General features: G+C 39.8%; 2 protein-coding genes across 10 annotated transcripts in view; one reads left to right on the plus strand and one right to left on the minus strand.

Moving 5' to 3' along the window:
- The window catches only part of LOC115586975 (platelet-derived growth factor subunit A-like), a 135,154-nt gene that overhangs the window by 29,705 nt on the left and 87,392 nt on the right, over positions 1-18,057 (plus strand). The window lies entirely within an intron of this gene.
- LOC115589151 (uncharacterized) lies at positions 7,426-17,153 on the minus strand. The gene is made up of 8 exons (XM_030429884.1): positions 17,018-17,153; positions 16,704-16,937; positions 16,431-16,535; positions 15,716-15,937; positions 9,207-9,572; positions 8,579-8,924; positions 8,428-8,485; positions 7,426-7,716 (listed from the first exon to the last, which is right to left on the minus strand). Exons 1-8 carry the CDS (start codon positions 17,151-17,153, stop codon positions 7,579-7,581), a joined length of 1,605 nt encoding a protein of 534 aa, XP_030285744.1. The 3' UTR covers positions 7,426-7,578.

An 18,057-nucleotide genomic window follows, 5' to 3' on the forward strand; every position in this document is an offset into this window, starting at 1 on the left:
AGCTCTGCAGCCAGAACGTCACTTCCTTCCTTATTGTAATTCTTAGTAGAAAAGAAGACCTGTTATGTACTGCAGTAGTTATTTGACATCATTACTTGAAGGTATAGTTTCTATCTGTATTTTATCACAATTATATATTTTTCTTCTTTGATAATTCAGTAATGTGATACAGAAGTAAACTCTCTGTAGTTTTAAAGTTGGCAGTGAGAGCAGAGAGATGTGAAGCTCTCTGTGGTTGGTTTGTGGTGGAAACTTCTTCATTACTGAAGAAGGAAACTGAAAGTCTATGATCTTTGTGTTGACTTCATTACATGCAGATCATCAAGTATTTTGACAGGACAAATAATTTGACAACGAACATTAAGAGCACTGGAAACAGTCAGAGCACAGTTATCTGTACTTTACATTACCTATGGGCCAGCACTGAGAGTAAAAATAAATATGGCTCTTTAAGATCCACTTCATCTTAAAATGGACACTTAAACACACACGTCCATTAAGTAGCAACAGATTTGTTGTCTTTAATTTTCTCACGTTTGGCTCCAACAACTCAGTCAAGTTTCTTCCATTTGTATTTCACAATCATTTTAAAATCCTAGCGTGTGTTCTGTTTTGACGGATCAGAGAGACAGTTCAACACAACATTACATCACTAACACAGTCTTCATAGATTCTTTGATTTTAATGTTGAAAATTGAAATGATGAATTTATCTCTAGTTGTGATACTGATTCACCTACCACTGATAGGGCCTTCAAACTGTCTAATTTCAACAGTGAAAAGGTCGTCAAAGAATCTGATCTGTGGCCTCTTTGCTTTAGAAATCATCAGTCTTTTCAAAACAATTTAGGATTTTTCACGCAGTGTTACATGTTGCGTTCTACTCACTTGACCTGTTAGTCCACTTGCATCCTGCACACAAACACCTCCTGTTTGAGGATGTGGGCTTAACAGCTCGTGTTAGTTGGCCCTACTTCTGCTTCTGAGTCTCAGTACGTTTGTGGAAACTTGTGGTCCACTTTAGCATGTAGTGGAAAGAAAAGGAACTGGAGATGAACCTGGAAGAGTGAAAGTAAAGTCTGGGATGTCAGGAAGGAAAGTTTCTAGGGATACACGATATATTTCGGATCGAGAAAATATTGGCCCGATAAGAGAGGTGGGGGACTCAAGTCGCAAATTTGAGGACTGGAGACTTACTTGACTAACACCGATGAACGACTCGACTTGACTTTGACTTGGCGTTCATTACTTGAGACTTGACTCAGACTTGACACAGATGACTCGAAAGTCTTGGCTTTTCTTTCTTCCTTTTCCTAGTTTCGTTTTTGATACTATGCTCTCTGCCACTGTATGACGCGGTGCGTGCCAGAGTGGCACTTTGGCGGACAGGATCAGAGGAGGAGAGGCAGCATGAAGGGAGCTCCAAAAATCATCACATTTGGATTCAAAGATTATTTCATGCCTGGGGGATTTGGCCGCCGTCTTGGTTAAAGCGCGTGTGTATGTTTCAGATATAGTATCTTCAGTGCGCTCAAAGCCATTATTTTAAATGTAGGCTTGCATTATGCGCGCTCACAACCCAACACGACACCGTATCGGCACACATTTGGTGCACTTGTCTTTTTGTGCACGTCCGCGACGGACCATCTTCTCTCTCAGGTGTTGTTTCTGTGTCTCTACTACTGTTACCCACGGAGCTCTGCCCCCGAGATGTAGAATGTGTTTTATAGAAGAGAAACACAAATTTCAGGACAGAACAGACATGTCCTGTGTTTTCAGCCTCCTTTTATAGAGGGGGAGGGGGAACAATACCTGAGAGTAATATTCTCAGCTGTCAGGATGTGCAGTATGGTGCAGTTCCAGGGTTGATATTAATCTAATCTTATTCTTGTATTCATGGGTTTGAAAAAAAATTACTGTGTCTACAGATATGAAGAATACATTCATACGAACTTCTTGTGACTTGTTTTACCTTAGCCATGACTGGACTTGACTTGCTTGAGAAATAGCAATGACTTGACTTGACTTACTTGATTTTCATCACAGTAACTTGGGACTTGCTTGATACCACAGTCTTGAAAAGAATACAGGTTCCAGACTTACACAAGCATAAATATAAATATGCCAATGGACTTCCTGTGGTCAATAAACATAAAAAAGACACCACATCCTCATTTGTAGCGCATTTGGTAAAAAATTTGTAGCCAAAACCCTTTTTCGGACAGTGGCCATATTGAATTTTGGGAATTTGGGGGGTCCTGATATACCCAATCATAAATGTAAGTATTCCAATGGGTTTCCTTTGGTCAAAACAGGTAAAATAGACATCAAGTTTGTATTTGTATCTCATCTGACTCAAAAGCTATGGCCAAATCCCTTTCAGGCGGTGGCCATATTGGATTTGGCCGCCATCTTGGGCCCAAGACCAGGGACCATTGGCTCGGGCACCCTGGCTAAATGATTTCAGTATGCCCTCAGCTACATCTGTGCCAAATCTGGTGCTGGAAGATGAATTGGCGCAAACAATGCGGTGTAAGGCCCATACTATAAATATATAATTTCCCAGTCTGGGATCATTAAAGTAATTCTATCTATCTATCTATCTATAGCCAAAACTGCTTTTTTGGACAGCGGCCATATTGGAATTGGAGGATTAAGGGGTCCAGATGCACTGGGTCATAAATATTGACATTCCTATGTGTTTCCCATGATCAATTAAGCTGAAAAAGACATCAAGTTAATCAACGCGTTAATTAGATTAATTAATTACACAGCAAATTAACGCATTATGAAAATTAACGCAATTAATTCTGAGATTCTGAGTGGCAATTCAATGCGCGAGCATTTTAAATTTGGCCCATTGAATGATCCGTAGGCTACTTGGCAGTGGCATGTTATGGTAGCCATAGACATATGTCTTAGAGCTTAGATCGGGCCCAAAATATCAAGCCTGACCCGACACGAGCCCGTGCACATTGTGTCTGAGCCGGGCCTGGCCCGGCCCATTAACTGTAATTATGAGCCCGAGCCCGATTTAAACCCGACATTTTTTTAATACGTGGGTTGTTATAGCTGACGTTCTCAAGCCCCTTGTTGCACTTACAATCAGTGACGCTGGTAACGCGTTACTCTAACCTGACCACCTATTTCAGTAATGAGTAATCTAACGCGGTGATATTTCCAAACCAGTAATCAGATTAAAGTAACTAATTCAAGTCACTGTGCGTTACTATTATTTTTGTAGTAAAAATATATATTTTGCTTTCTTCTTGCGTCTCGAGGAGTGACGTCTCGTGCGCGAGAAGTCACGTTTTCAGCACGAGGACACTCACTCATGTGTAACACCATGCAGCGACACAAGCATCTTGGAAGGAGGAGAGAGATGCGCGTTTTCTAGCTGGAAATACAGTCATTATTTTGAGTTATTAGAAAAACACACACACAAATGCTTGATCAAGGGCCCGGCCCGAGGACAGTGACGGGAAATATCGGCAGGGTCGGGCTCGGGCAGAGAATCTAAACTCTAATATGTCTATGACGGTAGCACCAAGGAACTTGTCTGGACGTATTCGTCACTTCCCACCTGCGTCGCTAGTCAAAGCAGGGTGACAACAGACACCCTGGACGCGACTCAGGGGAGCGAGGCAAGCACATCGTTGCTAGGGCCTTTGAACGGCAAGTTTATTTATAAAAAGAACGAAGACGGGACTATCAACAAGAACGCGGTGATTTGTAGCTTTTGTAAAAAAGAATTCTCCTGTCACCGAAGCTGCTCCAGCTTGACTTATCATTTAAACGCTAAACACGTCGGGATTAAGAGTCTGCTTAAGTGCCTATTTGAGATTCAGCCTTAATTTATTTCTGAATTTTATTTATATAAGTGTATTTGTATTGCATTTTTGAATAATGCACCTTGCCTAATTGGTTTGCTGGGATGTGCTTGACCATTTTCTTTTAAATTTCATTTATGAAACGCACTTCACAAATAAAAATGTGGATTTCAGATCTTCTCTTCTTAGTGTATTCAATTGATTAGTCATGCAATACAATTTTGTAATGTCCTAGAATTCGAATTCTTTATTTGGGTACCTTTAGCAGATATGAGATTAAAATGCGATTAATTAGATTAATTAATTACAAATCCTGTAATTAATTAGATTGATTTTTTTAATCGCCTGACAGCCCTAGTCAGAACCCTTTTCGGGCAGCGGCCATATTGGATTTGGCTGCCATCTTGGCCCCAAGGGTCACTTGCTCTGGCGCCCTAGCTAAATCATTTCAGTATGACCTGAGCTACATCTGTGCCAAATTTGGTGCTTTTAGATGAATTTGCGCAAAAATGTGCTTAAGGCCCCCAACTTGAAGGTTAAGACTTGAGACTTGCTTATGACTTTCACGTATGTTACTTACTCCCACCTCTGCCTGATAATGAAAATGACATTATCGGTTAACGGCAGATAATGAGATTATAGCCTATAAATTCAACCAAAGCTAGAGCTATGAATTGCAAGTCATCCATCTTTGCCTGCTACATCTTAGCCTCTTTACCCTCAGGGCTGCATAATTTACAGGTTATGAATTTATCGTTGTCGTTGTTTGCAAAGAGCATTAACAATAATTACAGTCACAAAGTGCTGTAATGGGACTTTTATCATAGTAATCCAAGCTATTGATTACCTGTGGCCAGCAACTGAGAGTTAAAAAATATAAAACTGTATGATTTAAGAGCCACATCATCATAATACACACCAGCATTTTTATTAAGATGCAACAGTATTTATTTTTATATTTTCTTGAATGTAGCTTAAACTACTCAGAAAAACTTCTTCCAATCATTTGTTGCTTGTAATCTGTTATGAGATTAGTCAAAGATACAGATCAGTGGAACATTCACCAATGACTTAATCTTAAGAAATGCTACGATTTTATTGTTATTAACATGGCTCATTTATCTGTAATTGATACAGTGCTTCACTTGCCAGTAACGGGGCTTTCAAACTGTCAAATTTGAATAGTGAAAAGGTCGTCAAAGAATCTGACCTGTGGCCTGTTTGCTTGTAAAATACGGAATGTATTCTTACAACATCTATTCTCTGTTCTCACACAGTGTTGCATGCTGTGCTGTCTTCACTTAAAGTTTGGATATCACTTATGACAAAGATATGCAATGAAGATGAGGGCAGGATATTTTACACTTTAACTATCAAGTTTATTGTTAAAAATTACATGAGTGGAGTTAATAGAGGAAATCTATGTAATGGAAAAATTGAAACATCGCTTAAGATGCAAAAAAAACACAGCTAGAGGACAAATGGCTGAAATTGAATTTTTTCAGGACAGTGACAAAGACTAGGACGAAACTGAGAGAACTAACGAATGAACAAGAAAGAATGCAACTCCCAACAGGACTGTATTTTTGTTTTTATTTTTCTGTTGTGGCTTTGTTTGGTTTCTTTATTGTCTGATGTGGTGTGTATGCATCGGTGGATGCTCATACAAAATGTGAAAAATCAATAAAAACTTAAGTGATGAGTGCATGCACAATAAACAACACTTAAAGGGATATTCTGGTATAAATTTAATCCATTGTCTAAATCACCGTGAAACTGTGTTAGACTCCCTCTTGAGAGAGTAAGTTAGCAGACCGCAAATTTACGGAGTTTTATCAACCTCTGAAACGACCGCACGACAACAATACACTGCAGTAAATGGATCCAAATGTAAACTGCCACCAAAAGCCACAAGTAATGCTCAGAACAGCACCAAACTTCAGCAACAGTACAAATAGGGTCTCAGCACCATCTAACCTCAGCTAGCTTAGCTAGGGAAGTTATTGGGATGCTAAAAACAGAGTTCAACTCTCCTCCATCAGCTTCCGGGTCGGGGAAGTCCCGACGCGACGATTACCGAGTGCGGTTAGAAATGCTCAATTCCGTTCTTTTCCCTGTCCGCTCTCGATAATAACTGTTATAAACTGGCAGGTAAGACACATATGAACTTTGATTGCTTTTCCATGGAGTCATAATCACACATTTTCATCCATGAGTCGCGGAACTCTACTGCACTCGGTAATCGACTCATCGGGACTTCCCGTCAACAGGAAGCTGCTGCAGAAGAGTGGTAAATTTAGTCAGCTTTTCAGTAGAAATCCAGCTAAGCTAGCGGAGGTTAGATGCCCCGGACTATGTGCTGAGACCCTATTTGTACTGTTGCTGAAGTTTGGTGCTGTTCTGAGTAGGGGTGTCAACGTTTACAATTTGTTCTACACGTGTAAACGGGGCTTCTAACCGACGTGTACACGGTTACACGTCGGAGATTTATGATCTCTTTCTATCGCAGTTGTGGTAGCACCGATGCCAGCAGCAGTCTCTCCCTCCAAATTGTTCGGGTGTTTCCATCACAGGTGGTTTAGCATGGATCCCGTGCTGTTGTTGTAAGCCTGACATAGCCTACACTCAACTTGATTTCCACTGGCAGTTTGTTCAAAAAACACACAGTGCTCCGCTTGTTGACCTGCCGCCATCGTGTCCCCTAGTCAACTTGAAGTGACGTGACGCGACACTGGCTGTGGCTGCAGGTTTTTTTTTTTTTTTTATATCAACGTAACATTGTGCCCCATTCATCTATTATGTATGCGGATAACTGCACTAGTGGGAACATTTAAGTGTATAGTTAGTTAATGTTATTATCTGAAGCTTTCAGGTAACATTATCTTACTTTCACTTTTCAAAATTGCGTCCGTCCAATTTTCCTTCGGGCGTCGGTATCAATTTATAGCGGGTCGGCTCTGGTACGGAATGTAATCTGTGCTACTGTCGGATAACGGGTCGGATGCGGTGACCAGTGCAGGACTCTGGTCTAAGTGACCATTTTAATCCTCTAGCCAATTATCAAGCTAAATATCCAACATGCTAGTTAACGTCAAAGACTGCGGTGGAAGACAACGGTAAAATATTTCCACTGGATTTATTTATGCCTGAATTTTTAAGGTGTGGCGGCTTTTATTTTTTGCCGTGGCGGTGCGCCACAGTCAATTACATGTAGGGGAAACCCTGAATACTATATATATTGATGAGAAATGAACGAGGAGGAGGAGGAGGAAGAAAAAAAGACTTGTAAACGGTTATTGATTTTTCTAAACGGTTATGATTTGTTATCCGTGTATCCGTTTACACGTGTAGACGTTGACACCCCTAGTTCTGAGCATTATTTGTGGCTTTTTGGTGTCGGTTTATATTTGGACCCATTTACTGCAGTGTATTGTTGTCGTGCGGTCGTTTCTGAGGCTGATAAAACTCCGTAAATTAGCGGTCTGCTAACTTGATCTCTCGAGAGGGAGTGTAACACAGTTTCACGGTGATTTAGACCATGGATTAAACTTACACCGGAATATCCCTTTAATCATGAATTACACCAGGGCCTTTTATTCTGCATTATGTTGCTTGAAAATTTGTAATGGACATTTTGGGTAACATATAGGTGGATATCAATATATCCCAGATATATCTATGATTCGTTAATATCGAACAATATATTGGTCAGGCTCTAATGGCAGAATACAATGACAACAAACTGTAGTTCAGTTGGAAGCTGGTTGATGGAGGGTGGAGTAGAGATCTTCTGTGTGGTTCTTAGAGAAGTGGAGTCTCATGTAGTGATGGTCATCCTGCTCTGCTGATGGAGCTGAGATGTTTTCATACACAGAATCAGGGTTTGGCTGAGGAGACAACGCAAGTAATTTTACTTACATCATACTGACTGAAAATGTTTGGCTGATTCTCCTATCAGATGATTATTAAATGCAACTAGAACTCAATTGATGAATGTTTTCTGATAATTTTCGGGTATATTTTGCAAATGTTTGGTGTCTTGAAGATTTTTACCCTCAAGGTTATTTTAGTGTACGTTTTATTTTAATTTTGCCAATAAAATACTCTAACCAACACAGGTCAACTCACACAGGGTGAGATTTCTATTAATGTTGAACATCATGACTGGTCGGTGAATTACAAGAGCCTGATATTATCTTAATATATTGTATAAACGTTTATTTATGTAGTCAGTGAATCTGGATTGTACTAAACAAAGGTTTATGTTCAAGATTGCTCACACAACAAACAGATGTCAAAGAGTGTAATAGCAGTATGTCTTTATATGGCTATCGAGTGAAGATAAAATTGTATTTATTTATCATATAAAAATCTGAGGGAAAGCCTGGAACAGTTTAGCAGGAATATGAGCAGGTGCAAGTGAAGAGAAAAACTAAAGAGAACTACATGATTAATAGAAGATGATTCAGTTGCTTACGTCTGACACGGCTAGCTAGAAGCTACTGCTGAGCTGTCACTTTCTGCCACCATTTTGACTCTGCCAAGTCATCGCTGTATACAAACACAACACTGGTCTCTGATTAGATTGTTTTCTCTACCTGCTCCGAGTTGTCTGAGGGTTCAGTTCCAGGAGATTGGCTGGATGTTCTCTGCTTTCTGGTTAGTGACACAAGAGAATATACAAATTAATTTGTGATTCCAGGTTTGTGTGTAAATGTCATTAGTCAGGAACAGCAGAGTGTTGCTCACCTCATCCACCAGAGGACAGTGAGAGATAATATAACCAGGAGAGCAGCACACAGTCCTGCAGCTGCTGCTGATGTTTGTTTCCCTTTAGTATTTTGGACAGTCAGAGTTTCTTCACTTGAGCCAATGGTTCTTCTGCCAGTTTTGACCATACAGGAGTACCTTCCTTCATGCTGACTGCTGACTGGGTCTAGAACCAGGTGTTTGTTTTGGTTCTCTGGCAGGTTCAGAGGTCGACTGTTGAAGGTCCAGGTGTAGTCTGTGTTCAGAGGACAGCTGGTGCTGCAGGTCAGTGTGACTCTCTGACCCTCTGTCACCACTGCAGAGGGAGTGAACGTCACTTTAAGACCTGAAAGATAGTTTGATCAGCAAATGTTTAAGAGACATACTATCTCACAAGGTCTCATAACTACCACAAAGTTGAGTGTTTGTTAGTGTCTTCTAAAAGAAGCCATAAAGCCACAAGCCAAAATTTATTGATTGATTTGTTCTGATAAATACATTAATTGATTTGAGTGAAAGGAGCATTGAACCTGCCTTCCAGTGTGTGCTGACTGCTGATAGTACATCACATGGTTTGGAATCAATAATTCAATATTAAAAAATAATGTTTTTTAATCTAAAGAATTACCTGTGACAACCAACATCACTCCAGAAAAATCTGACTGTTTCCATCTGTCGTGTATCTTGAATTTGTATTCTGCTGAGTCATTCCTCGTCAGGTCTTTAATTGACAGGATGTGATGATTCTTCATGTTTTCATAGTACTCAACACGACCTGCAACTTCAATAGGCTTTTCAGTATCCTTCTTACCACTTCTGATTATTCTGTACCATAATTTAGACTGGGGCTGCTGGTTGTCAGGATGAGAATATTCACTTGAAATGTTCACTGAGGAGCCGTGAACAGCACAGATTCTCCTGCTGACATAATTCACACTCCAACATTTCTTATCCTCAGCACCTGAAATATAGATGAAAGACAAGAGACAGTTTGCTTTAAATGTACTACAAGAAACTTTTTACCAGTTTTAAAAACATCTCAATTTAATATTGATGCCACTATATGAGGTATATAAAGAAATGAGACCATAAGCAAGAAAATTAGTGATACGATTATTCCTAATGTGTGTCACGTGGTCGAATCCCAGCTTAATTGGGATGGTTTAATCATACAAATCAAACTATAAAACATGAATAAAGGAGTCTCACAGCCTAGGGAACGTAGTAGCTTTTCAGTCTGTTGGTATTAGGGGTGGTTAATCAGCCCAATTTCCTGATTCGATTCGATTCCGATTACTGAAGTCTCGATTCGATTACAAATCGATTTTCGATTATTAACGATTATCGATTAGATTTTCAATTATTAACTATTATTGATCTTCCATTTAACATCATTCAGCTGCTGAATTATTTTACTTCTCTTTTGAGTAACACCTCACAGCACCTTCAATATTGTATAGTGTAACTGTAATATCCAAATTATTTTTAAATGTAGTCTTTCATTGTTAAAAGAAAGCTGCCAAGCTCAGCAGCCGGACTCATGTTAGAAGCATTGTCGGTGACGAGAACCAGGTCGTGTTTCTCTGTTCCCCTCTCGTCTGCCATTGCTTTGAGAAACTCACACATATTTGCGCTTGTGTGGCTATCATCCATAGATCTCGTCTGTAGTACATAGGACACTAGCTTCCATTAACTGCTGACATAATGAGCTGTAACGGTCATGTATGAGACTGTAGCTCTGGATGTCCAGGCATAGTACGTTATTGCTACCCTGTGAGCAGAGTTGAGGGACACTTGCACGGAAAGGTTTGTCTCCTTGTAAAGATTTGGAATCAATTTATGTGTGAAATAGCTCTGGGATGGAATAACATATCTTGGCTCCAGACTGTGGACCATGTAGCGGAAGCCAGTAAGAGGAGGACTCCAGTTTGTATTACAAAAAAAGATTTAAAAAAAATTAAATCGATCTTTGGAAATGTAATATTCAATTCATAATCGTCAATATTATAATCGCTATTAATCGATTATCGATTTTTTTCACCACTCCTAGTTGGTACATCACTAAAAAAAAAGTGTGTTTCTTTTTGTCCACAGGGGCCACCAGCATCCTTGTGGTAGCTTTAAAGGGATATTCCGGTGTAAGTTTAATCCATGGTCTAACACACCGTGGAACTGTGTTAGACTCCCTCTCGAGAGATCAAGTTAGCAGACCGCTAATTTACGGAGTTTTATCAACCTCAGAAATGGCCGCACGACAACAATACACTGCAGTAAATGGATCCAAATATAAACCGCCACCAAAAAGCCACAAATAATGCTCAGAACAGCACCAAACTTCAGCAACAGTACAAATAGGGCCTCAGCACGTAGTCCGGGGCATTAAAACTCCGCTAGCTTAGCTGAATTTCTACTGAAAAGCTGACTAAATTTACCACTCTTCAGTAGCAGCTTCCTGTTGACGGGAAATTCCGACGAGTCGATAACTGAGTGCAGTAGAGTTCCGCGGCTCATGGATGAAAATTTATGATTATAACTCCATGGAAAAGAAATCAAAGTTCATATGTGTCTTACCTGCCAGTTTATAACAGTTATTATCGAGAGCGGACAGGGAAAAGAACGGAATTGAGCATTTCTAACCGCACTCGGTAATCGTCGCGTCGGGACTTCCCTGACCCGGAAGCTGATGGAGGAGAGTTGAAATCTGTTTTTAGCTTCAGTATAGAAATCCAGCTAAGCTAGCGAGGTTAGATGCCCCGGACTATGTGCTGAGACCCTATTTGTACTGTTGCTGAAGTTTGGTGCTGTTCTGAGCATTATTTGTGGCTTTTTGATGGCAGTTTATAGTTGGATCCATTTACTGCAGTGTATTGTTGTCGTGGAACCGTTTCTGAGGATGTTAAAGCTACGTGAGCTAGCGCTCTGCAAACTTTATTTCTCGAGGGGGGGTCTTACTTGGTGTCACGGTGTGTTAGAACATGGATTAAATTTACACCGGAATATCCCTTTAAGTAACATAAAGTTTCTTTGAATTTGTTGAAGAAGATGTCAATTATTTATTAAATCTGTGTGTTTACATTTTAGAAAAAACCCATCTGGTAGTGTCAAACTTGTATGCTTTATAAATCTTTTTTACACAAATATTTATCTTTATTTTATGTCTAACAAAAATTGAATAAGATTGATTCGATCTATGCAGAGACACAGACCTGCAGGTCTTTCTACATCTGGTTGCTACATTTTTATCGAGTCTCAACATCACATCCTGTGTGTTGTAACTAGCTTGGTACAACATAACACTGCCCAAACTACTTAGAAAAGATGACAGAACAGGAAGAGAGAGAGCTCATTGCAGATACAGACACCACCACAGCCACACACTTTTAGTGGGTCAAGTGATGATTGAGAGGAAGAACTCTCGTATTTCCTGCAGCTGCTAATAGTCATAGAAAATTAACAAAATCTTTTTGATCTAACATATGATGATGTACTTACAATTCGCAATTCATTTCTCAAGCATTTTAACTGTGTAATCATGCTGCACGTCATGAAACTGAACCTCTAGACAAATACCAGTTAGCACTATGTGTCAACTCAGTCTCTCTTTCAATTCCCTGTAACATATGAATACAGTTGTTGTTTTTTTTCCAAACATAAACCTGATAAAAGTTGGCAGTTGGTTCCTTCCCCATTGCCAGTTGGCAGGTTTGCCTTTCTTTTTTGGTTGTTGATTTTAAATGTTTGCCACATTCAATGTCAAGAATGCGTTGTTACCATGGTGACTTTTTTGTGTCTTTTAAATTCAGTGTCTCTTTCATACTCAGTGTTGACTGAAAATGTTCGAGTGCTGCTTGACTGGAGATGAATGGAAAAGTTTTTTTTCTCATCTATCATAGCGTCATGGCATCGTCACAGGGGCCATGTTTACATCTTAGTTGACGGGAGCTAGAGCCAATAAATAACTTGAACCAAGAATACATGCCTGTTAAGGGGGTACACACAATGATAATCGGGCTGAGTTTTACCCCTTCCTGACCACGGAAGATTATCTTCTGTCTTATAAGATTATCCTATACGATTATCCTGTGGTCTGTGGTGTGTTAAGAGTCAATTTGTCACCTATAATTTGCTCGGAAACGGGTCGCGGCCGACAATCGTAAATGTTAAACTTGTTCAATATTTACGACGAAAAATCTTCATGCGTGTGGGGAAAGCCGACGACTCCTGAGTCACTACTCCGTGAAATGCAATGTAGCCAACCAGCTGACTGAGGAACATGGAAGCGGCCGGAAATAAAAACAGAGGTGAGATCTAACTTTTCCTATGGGAAAAATAAACAGTAAATCTACTTACCACTAGCTCGCTCAGTAGACTATAAAGTCCTTGTTCCCGCTGTCTCCAGGATTTTTTCCACCCTCTTCTCTTTTTTTCTACTGATTTTTCGGACAGCAATAGTCTGAGGAACACCATCATTCCTCTATGTTTTTCATGTATTAAAACGTTTATTTACTCTTTTTTATATACAGTCTATGCTCTTTTCCGTTTATGAAGAGCCCGTTGACGCTAGGGTTGTTGCCATTGGTTTCTGTAGATCACGTTTGATCACGCGATATTTCTGGCTCGGAGGACTAGATCCTAGATTGGCCGTGAGACAGATGAACTTTATGGGTGTGGTGTCTTGTACTGAGAACATCGGAGCACACCACACACAGTACGATCAAAGCTGATATTTTAATCTTCATGTGTGGGGGCTGGCTCTACAGATAAAAAAATCTCTTAAAGGAGTCATCACCTGGTTTTTTACTTATCCAGTCCCCCTTGGATCGCTTTGGATCAATTTTTAAAACTTATTAGAATGTTTTTTTTTTTTTTAAATCAAACATAGAGCTTGTTCTGACACGTTTTCATACCGCGACTTTCTCACGCGAATTTATGCGCAAGGTTCTGACTGGTCCGGATATGCATTGTATTAATTTGTAAAGAGGCGCGCGTTCATTGGCCGCAGGAAGGACAGAGCCGGAATGGGGGGCTAGCCTGCATGCACACAGACTCCAAAACATAAACAGCCCCCTGTCATGGCGCACACACTAAATGACGAACCTTACGGAATTCAGGCATTTATGTATGAGCCGGAGTCGGAACCCGAACCGGAGAGTGAAGAGGCAGAGACGGTGGAAGAGACACGTTTACAGCAGGATGTCTCTGAATAGTAAATTCTTTGTTTTTTTTTTTTTCCTTCTTACTTTTCACACTCGTGTTTTACATGTAAGACCTGAGTTTTAATGCTGGTGGTCACGATGTATGGCGTGAAAATGACAGAGAAATAGGCAGATCCGGCGTGCTCACTCAGGAAGTCTGGCTGAGGACGGCTGTGAGCCGATGCTTTTGCGAGCTTATGCAAGTAGCCTCCTGTGGTAACGTCACCACAGGAGCAGAGTCAAAATCTCGTGCTTTAGGAATGCGCACCCTTGTGCACTATTCCTGTTCGGAAAAAGAGCCAAAGCGAAAAAAATTAGCCACTTTCAATCTCCAGCTTTTCAGGCAAGTTTCAACTGAACCAATGCACCAATATGCATGTTTTAACAAGAGAAATTGCGATTTCCGGGTGATGACTCCTTTAGACACTTTCCCACTAAAGTCCAAACAAGATGTTCACGGGTGTTAGTGGGTTTCTTTGTCTATTGTTTTTTGTCTACTGACAGACAGACATATAAGATATTAATGCTACAACTGCAGCCTAGAAATGAAATCAGATTAAGATTACATGTCTGACTGTCTCAAAATCAAACATGACTTCTCACAGCTGGTGTTTAGTGCATAACAACTGTATTACACTGTAATAAGTTTCTGTTTGGCGTTAAACCCAGGAGGGGCTGGGGGAACATGATCCAACTAATATGGGAAAAAATATGATTTGTACCCCCCAATATATTTCTGAAAACACAACTGTGTAATTTCAATATTAATACCCCACAATAAAAGCACTTGTGCCACTATAGCCCTCAGCAGTGGCACATGATGCAGGTAGACCCAAAGTGGAAACATGGAAACTGAGTGTGCCATTGGTCAAACGAAAGATATGTTAGACCGAAATTTGCATGTGTGCCACAGTAACATTAACTCATAGATTAGATCTGCAACACTGCAAGCACCTAGGGGTGGTGAAAAAAATCGATTATTGATTAATCGCTATTATAATATTGACGATTATGATTCGGTTATCAAATTTCCAAAAATCGATTTAAAACCCCCCCCCCCCCTTTTTTTTTTTTTCTTTGAAATAGTAATACAAACTGAAGTATTCCTCTTACTGGCTTCCGCTACATGGTCCACAGTCTGGAGCCAAGATATGTTATTCCATCCCGGAGCTTTTTCACACTTAAATCGATTCCAAATCTTTACAAGGAGACAAAGCTTTCCGTGCAAGTGTCCCTCAACTCTGCTCACAGGTTAGCAATAACGTGCTATGCCTGGATATCCAGAGCTACAGTCTCATATGTGACCGTTACAGCTCATTATGTCAGCAGTTAATGGAAGCTAGTGTCCTACGTACTTCAGACGAGATCTATGGATGATAGCCACACAAGCGCAAATATGTGTGAGTTTCTCAAAGCAATGGCAGGCGAGTGGGGAATAGAGAAACACGACCTGGTTCTCGTCACTGACAATGCTTCTAACATGAGTCCAGCTGCTGAGCTTGGCAGCTTTCTTTTAACAGTGAAAGACTACATTTAAAACAAAGTAAAAAATAATAATTTGGATATTACAGTTACACTATAAAATATTGAAGGTGCTGTGAGGTGTTACTCAAAAGAGAAGTAAAATAATTCAGCAGCTGACTGATGTTAAATGGAAGATCAATAATCGTTAATAATTGAAAATCGAATCAATAATCGTTAATAATTGAAAATTGATTTGTAATCGAATCGAGACTTCGATAATCCGAATCGAATCGAATCGGCCGATGAACCACCCCTACAAGCAACCACTGGGCCGGAGTAGAATCAAGGGTCAGCAGCACCTCCCACAGGCATTAACCAGTGATGGCAGTAACACATGTAGCACTGTAGTTTTACTTTCTTCCTGACATAAAGATCTCATTCTATAAGTTACAACAGACTGTAGTTGGTTTATACTCACAGACTGCAGCAGAGTGTAGGTGCTTGAGGCCTTTTACAGCACAGGAGAAGCTTTCAGGAGATAAGGTGGGAACTATAACCTTTATTTCACCATTCTGTCCCTCTGAGTTACTGCTCTCGTACACTTTAAAGGCAGTCTGAAGATCAGTATGAGGACAGCTGGTGTTACAGGTCAGTTTGACATGGCCTGGTGCAGCTACAGGAGTGTTTTGAACATGCACTTCTGTTTGGAGGTGATGAAATATGGTTTTCATAAATTAACTTGTTCCATGTCTGTTATATCAATTACAGTTGTATCAAATTGATTACATAGATTATGAAATAAACCCTCACAGCATGATTAGTTAAAAAGACAGAAAATGATGAACTGTAGTTATTATACCATCAGCATGTTCACCTTCCAACCTATGACTACTCTGAATTAATTTCTACATTACTATATGTGTACTCAGTAGTTAAAACTGCACTATTACATTAGTATTTAATACTCATGAGTTGGACCACACACATCTTCGAATCATTTCGAAGATGTGTGTGTTTTTTTGATCTCAACTACACATCTGTACAGTTTGATGACTGTATCTTAAACAGTTGTAACTGTTAATGATCTATGTTGACATATCTCTAGATATAATGATCTCTATTGATAAAATACCATTTTAAATGAATTACAGGTAGGGATGGAGGAGGATGATCAATGTCAGTGGAAACTCTACCTGTTGGATATGTGATGGAGCAGGGCTCATCCACTGATGTCTGCTTATAAGAACACCTTCTCCCTTTAGCATAGGTCACACTGAAGCAGGCTGATGTGACAGAATCTGGACAAAAAGAAATTGTGTCAGTTTTTAGTGAATTTAGTTTATTTTTCATCGTGTGTCATAAGTGTTATAGATTAATGTTCTGGTGCATGCATAATTCTAATTAACATATTTAGTGAGTTTAGTTTTCTAACATATAACGATAAGGAGTTACTGGTTGTCACTCACCCACTGAGACTTGAGGGGCTCTGAGATCCTCGTAGCCTTTGATAGCACAGGAGTATGTGACTGCTTCCTCACTGCTGACCAGCTGTTGGTACCAGGGAGACCAGTCCTCATAGAGAAACTCTCTGTTCTTGTACCAGATGTAGGCTGCAGGGTTTTCAGTCAGAGGACAGCTGCTGCTGCACATCAGTGTTACTGTGTGTCCCTCTGTGGAGGGAATCACCTTCACCTGCAGGTCTGAGGGGATGAGGAGGAAAAGTAAGAATTCATATATTTATGTCAGACTAAAAGTAATTCATTACTGACGGTCACCGTACCTGCAACACGGAGCTCAATCATGCCTTGCTCACTCTGTCTGGATGTTCCTGCATCCTCTTTGCTGCTGCAGCAGTAAAGCTTTTCATCACTCTCTGTCAGATCTTTGATTGTTAGATTGAAGTTGTTCTCTTTCATTATGTACTTAACATGACTGTCATCTGCAGGGAGTTTCTTCTGCTTAATTGTAGATCCAACTTGTTGTACAGTGTACCATTTCATGGTTGTATTGGGATGTTCAGCTGAGCAGGGCAGATCCACTGATGAACCTTTTAAAGCACAGATGCTGTTTGTTCGTCCCTGAACCCCTTTAACAGAAGAGTGTATCATCAGATATCTGGACACATTTATAAGTATATGAAAGTCTTCCTTTTTTTCTATAATAAATTTCGTCAACGATGATTGTATGATATTGTAAAGGATCATACTTTCATTCTGTAATGACAATCCTGCCAGCTAACATGACATCTTTTTTTGATATAGTTTACTCTTACTTCTACACTCCAGGAAAACTTAAATTTACAGTTTTTAGTAAAATATTGTCATATAAGGAGTAAAAACAATTATTCCTACCTGAGAAACACAGCATGAATCCCATAAACACACATCCAGCTTCTGCCAACAACATGGCTGTCGTAGTCTTCAGCTTCTCATCAGAAAGTTGACTATATGATTGAATTAACTTGTAAAAACTGCTGTGTTTATTAAAAGTAACAAATCAAGAAGTAAGTCAACAGCAGTCTTCTTACAGAGACAGAATTATCTGTTGGTCAGATTGATGACAGTAACTGCATGCGGCTGTAACATCAGAACGTCACTTCCTTCCTTCAATATTCTTAGCAAAAAGAGACCTCTAATGAAGAAGCTATGTGCTACAGTATTTGATTGATGTCATATGTTGTCACTTCAAAGGTTGGATTTAACTTGACGGTGTTGTTTCTGTCTGTATATTATCACAATAATCATTATAGTTTGTTTTTCCTGTCCTCATGTGCAGCTGGAAATGTTTTATTACATTTTTAACAAAATTATGTTATGGAGT

This window comes from Sparus aurata, chromosome 1 (assembly GCF_900880675.1).
Source record: "Sparus aurata chromosome 1, fSpaAur1.1, whole genome shotgun sequence".
Lineage (NCBI taxonomy): Eukaryota > Metazoa > Chordata > Actinopteri > Spariformes > Sparidae > Sparus > Sparus aurata.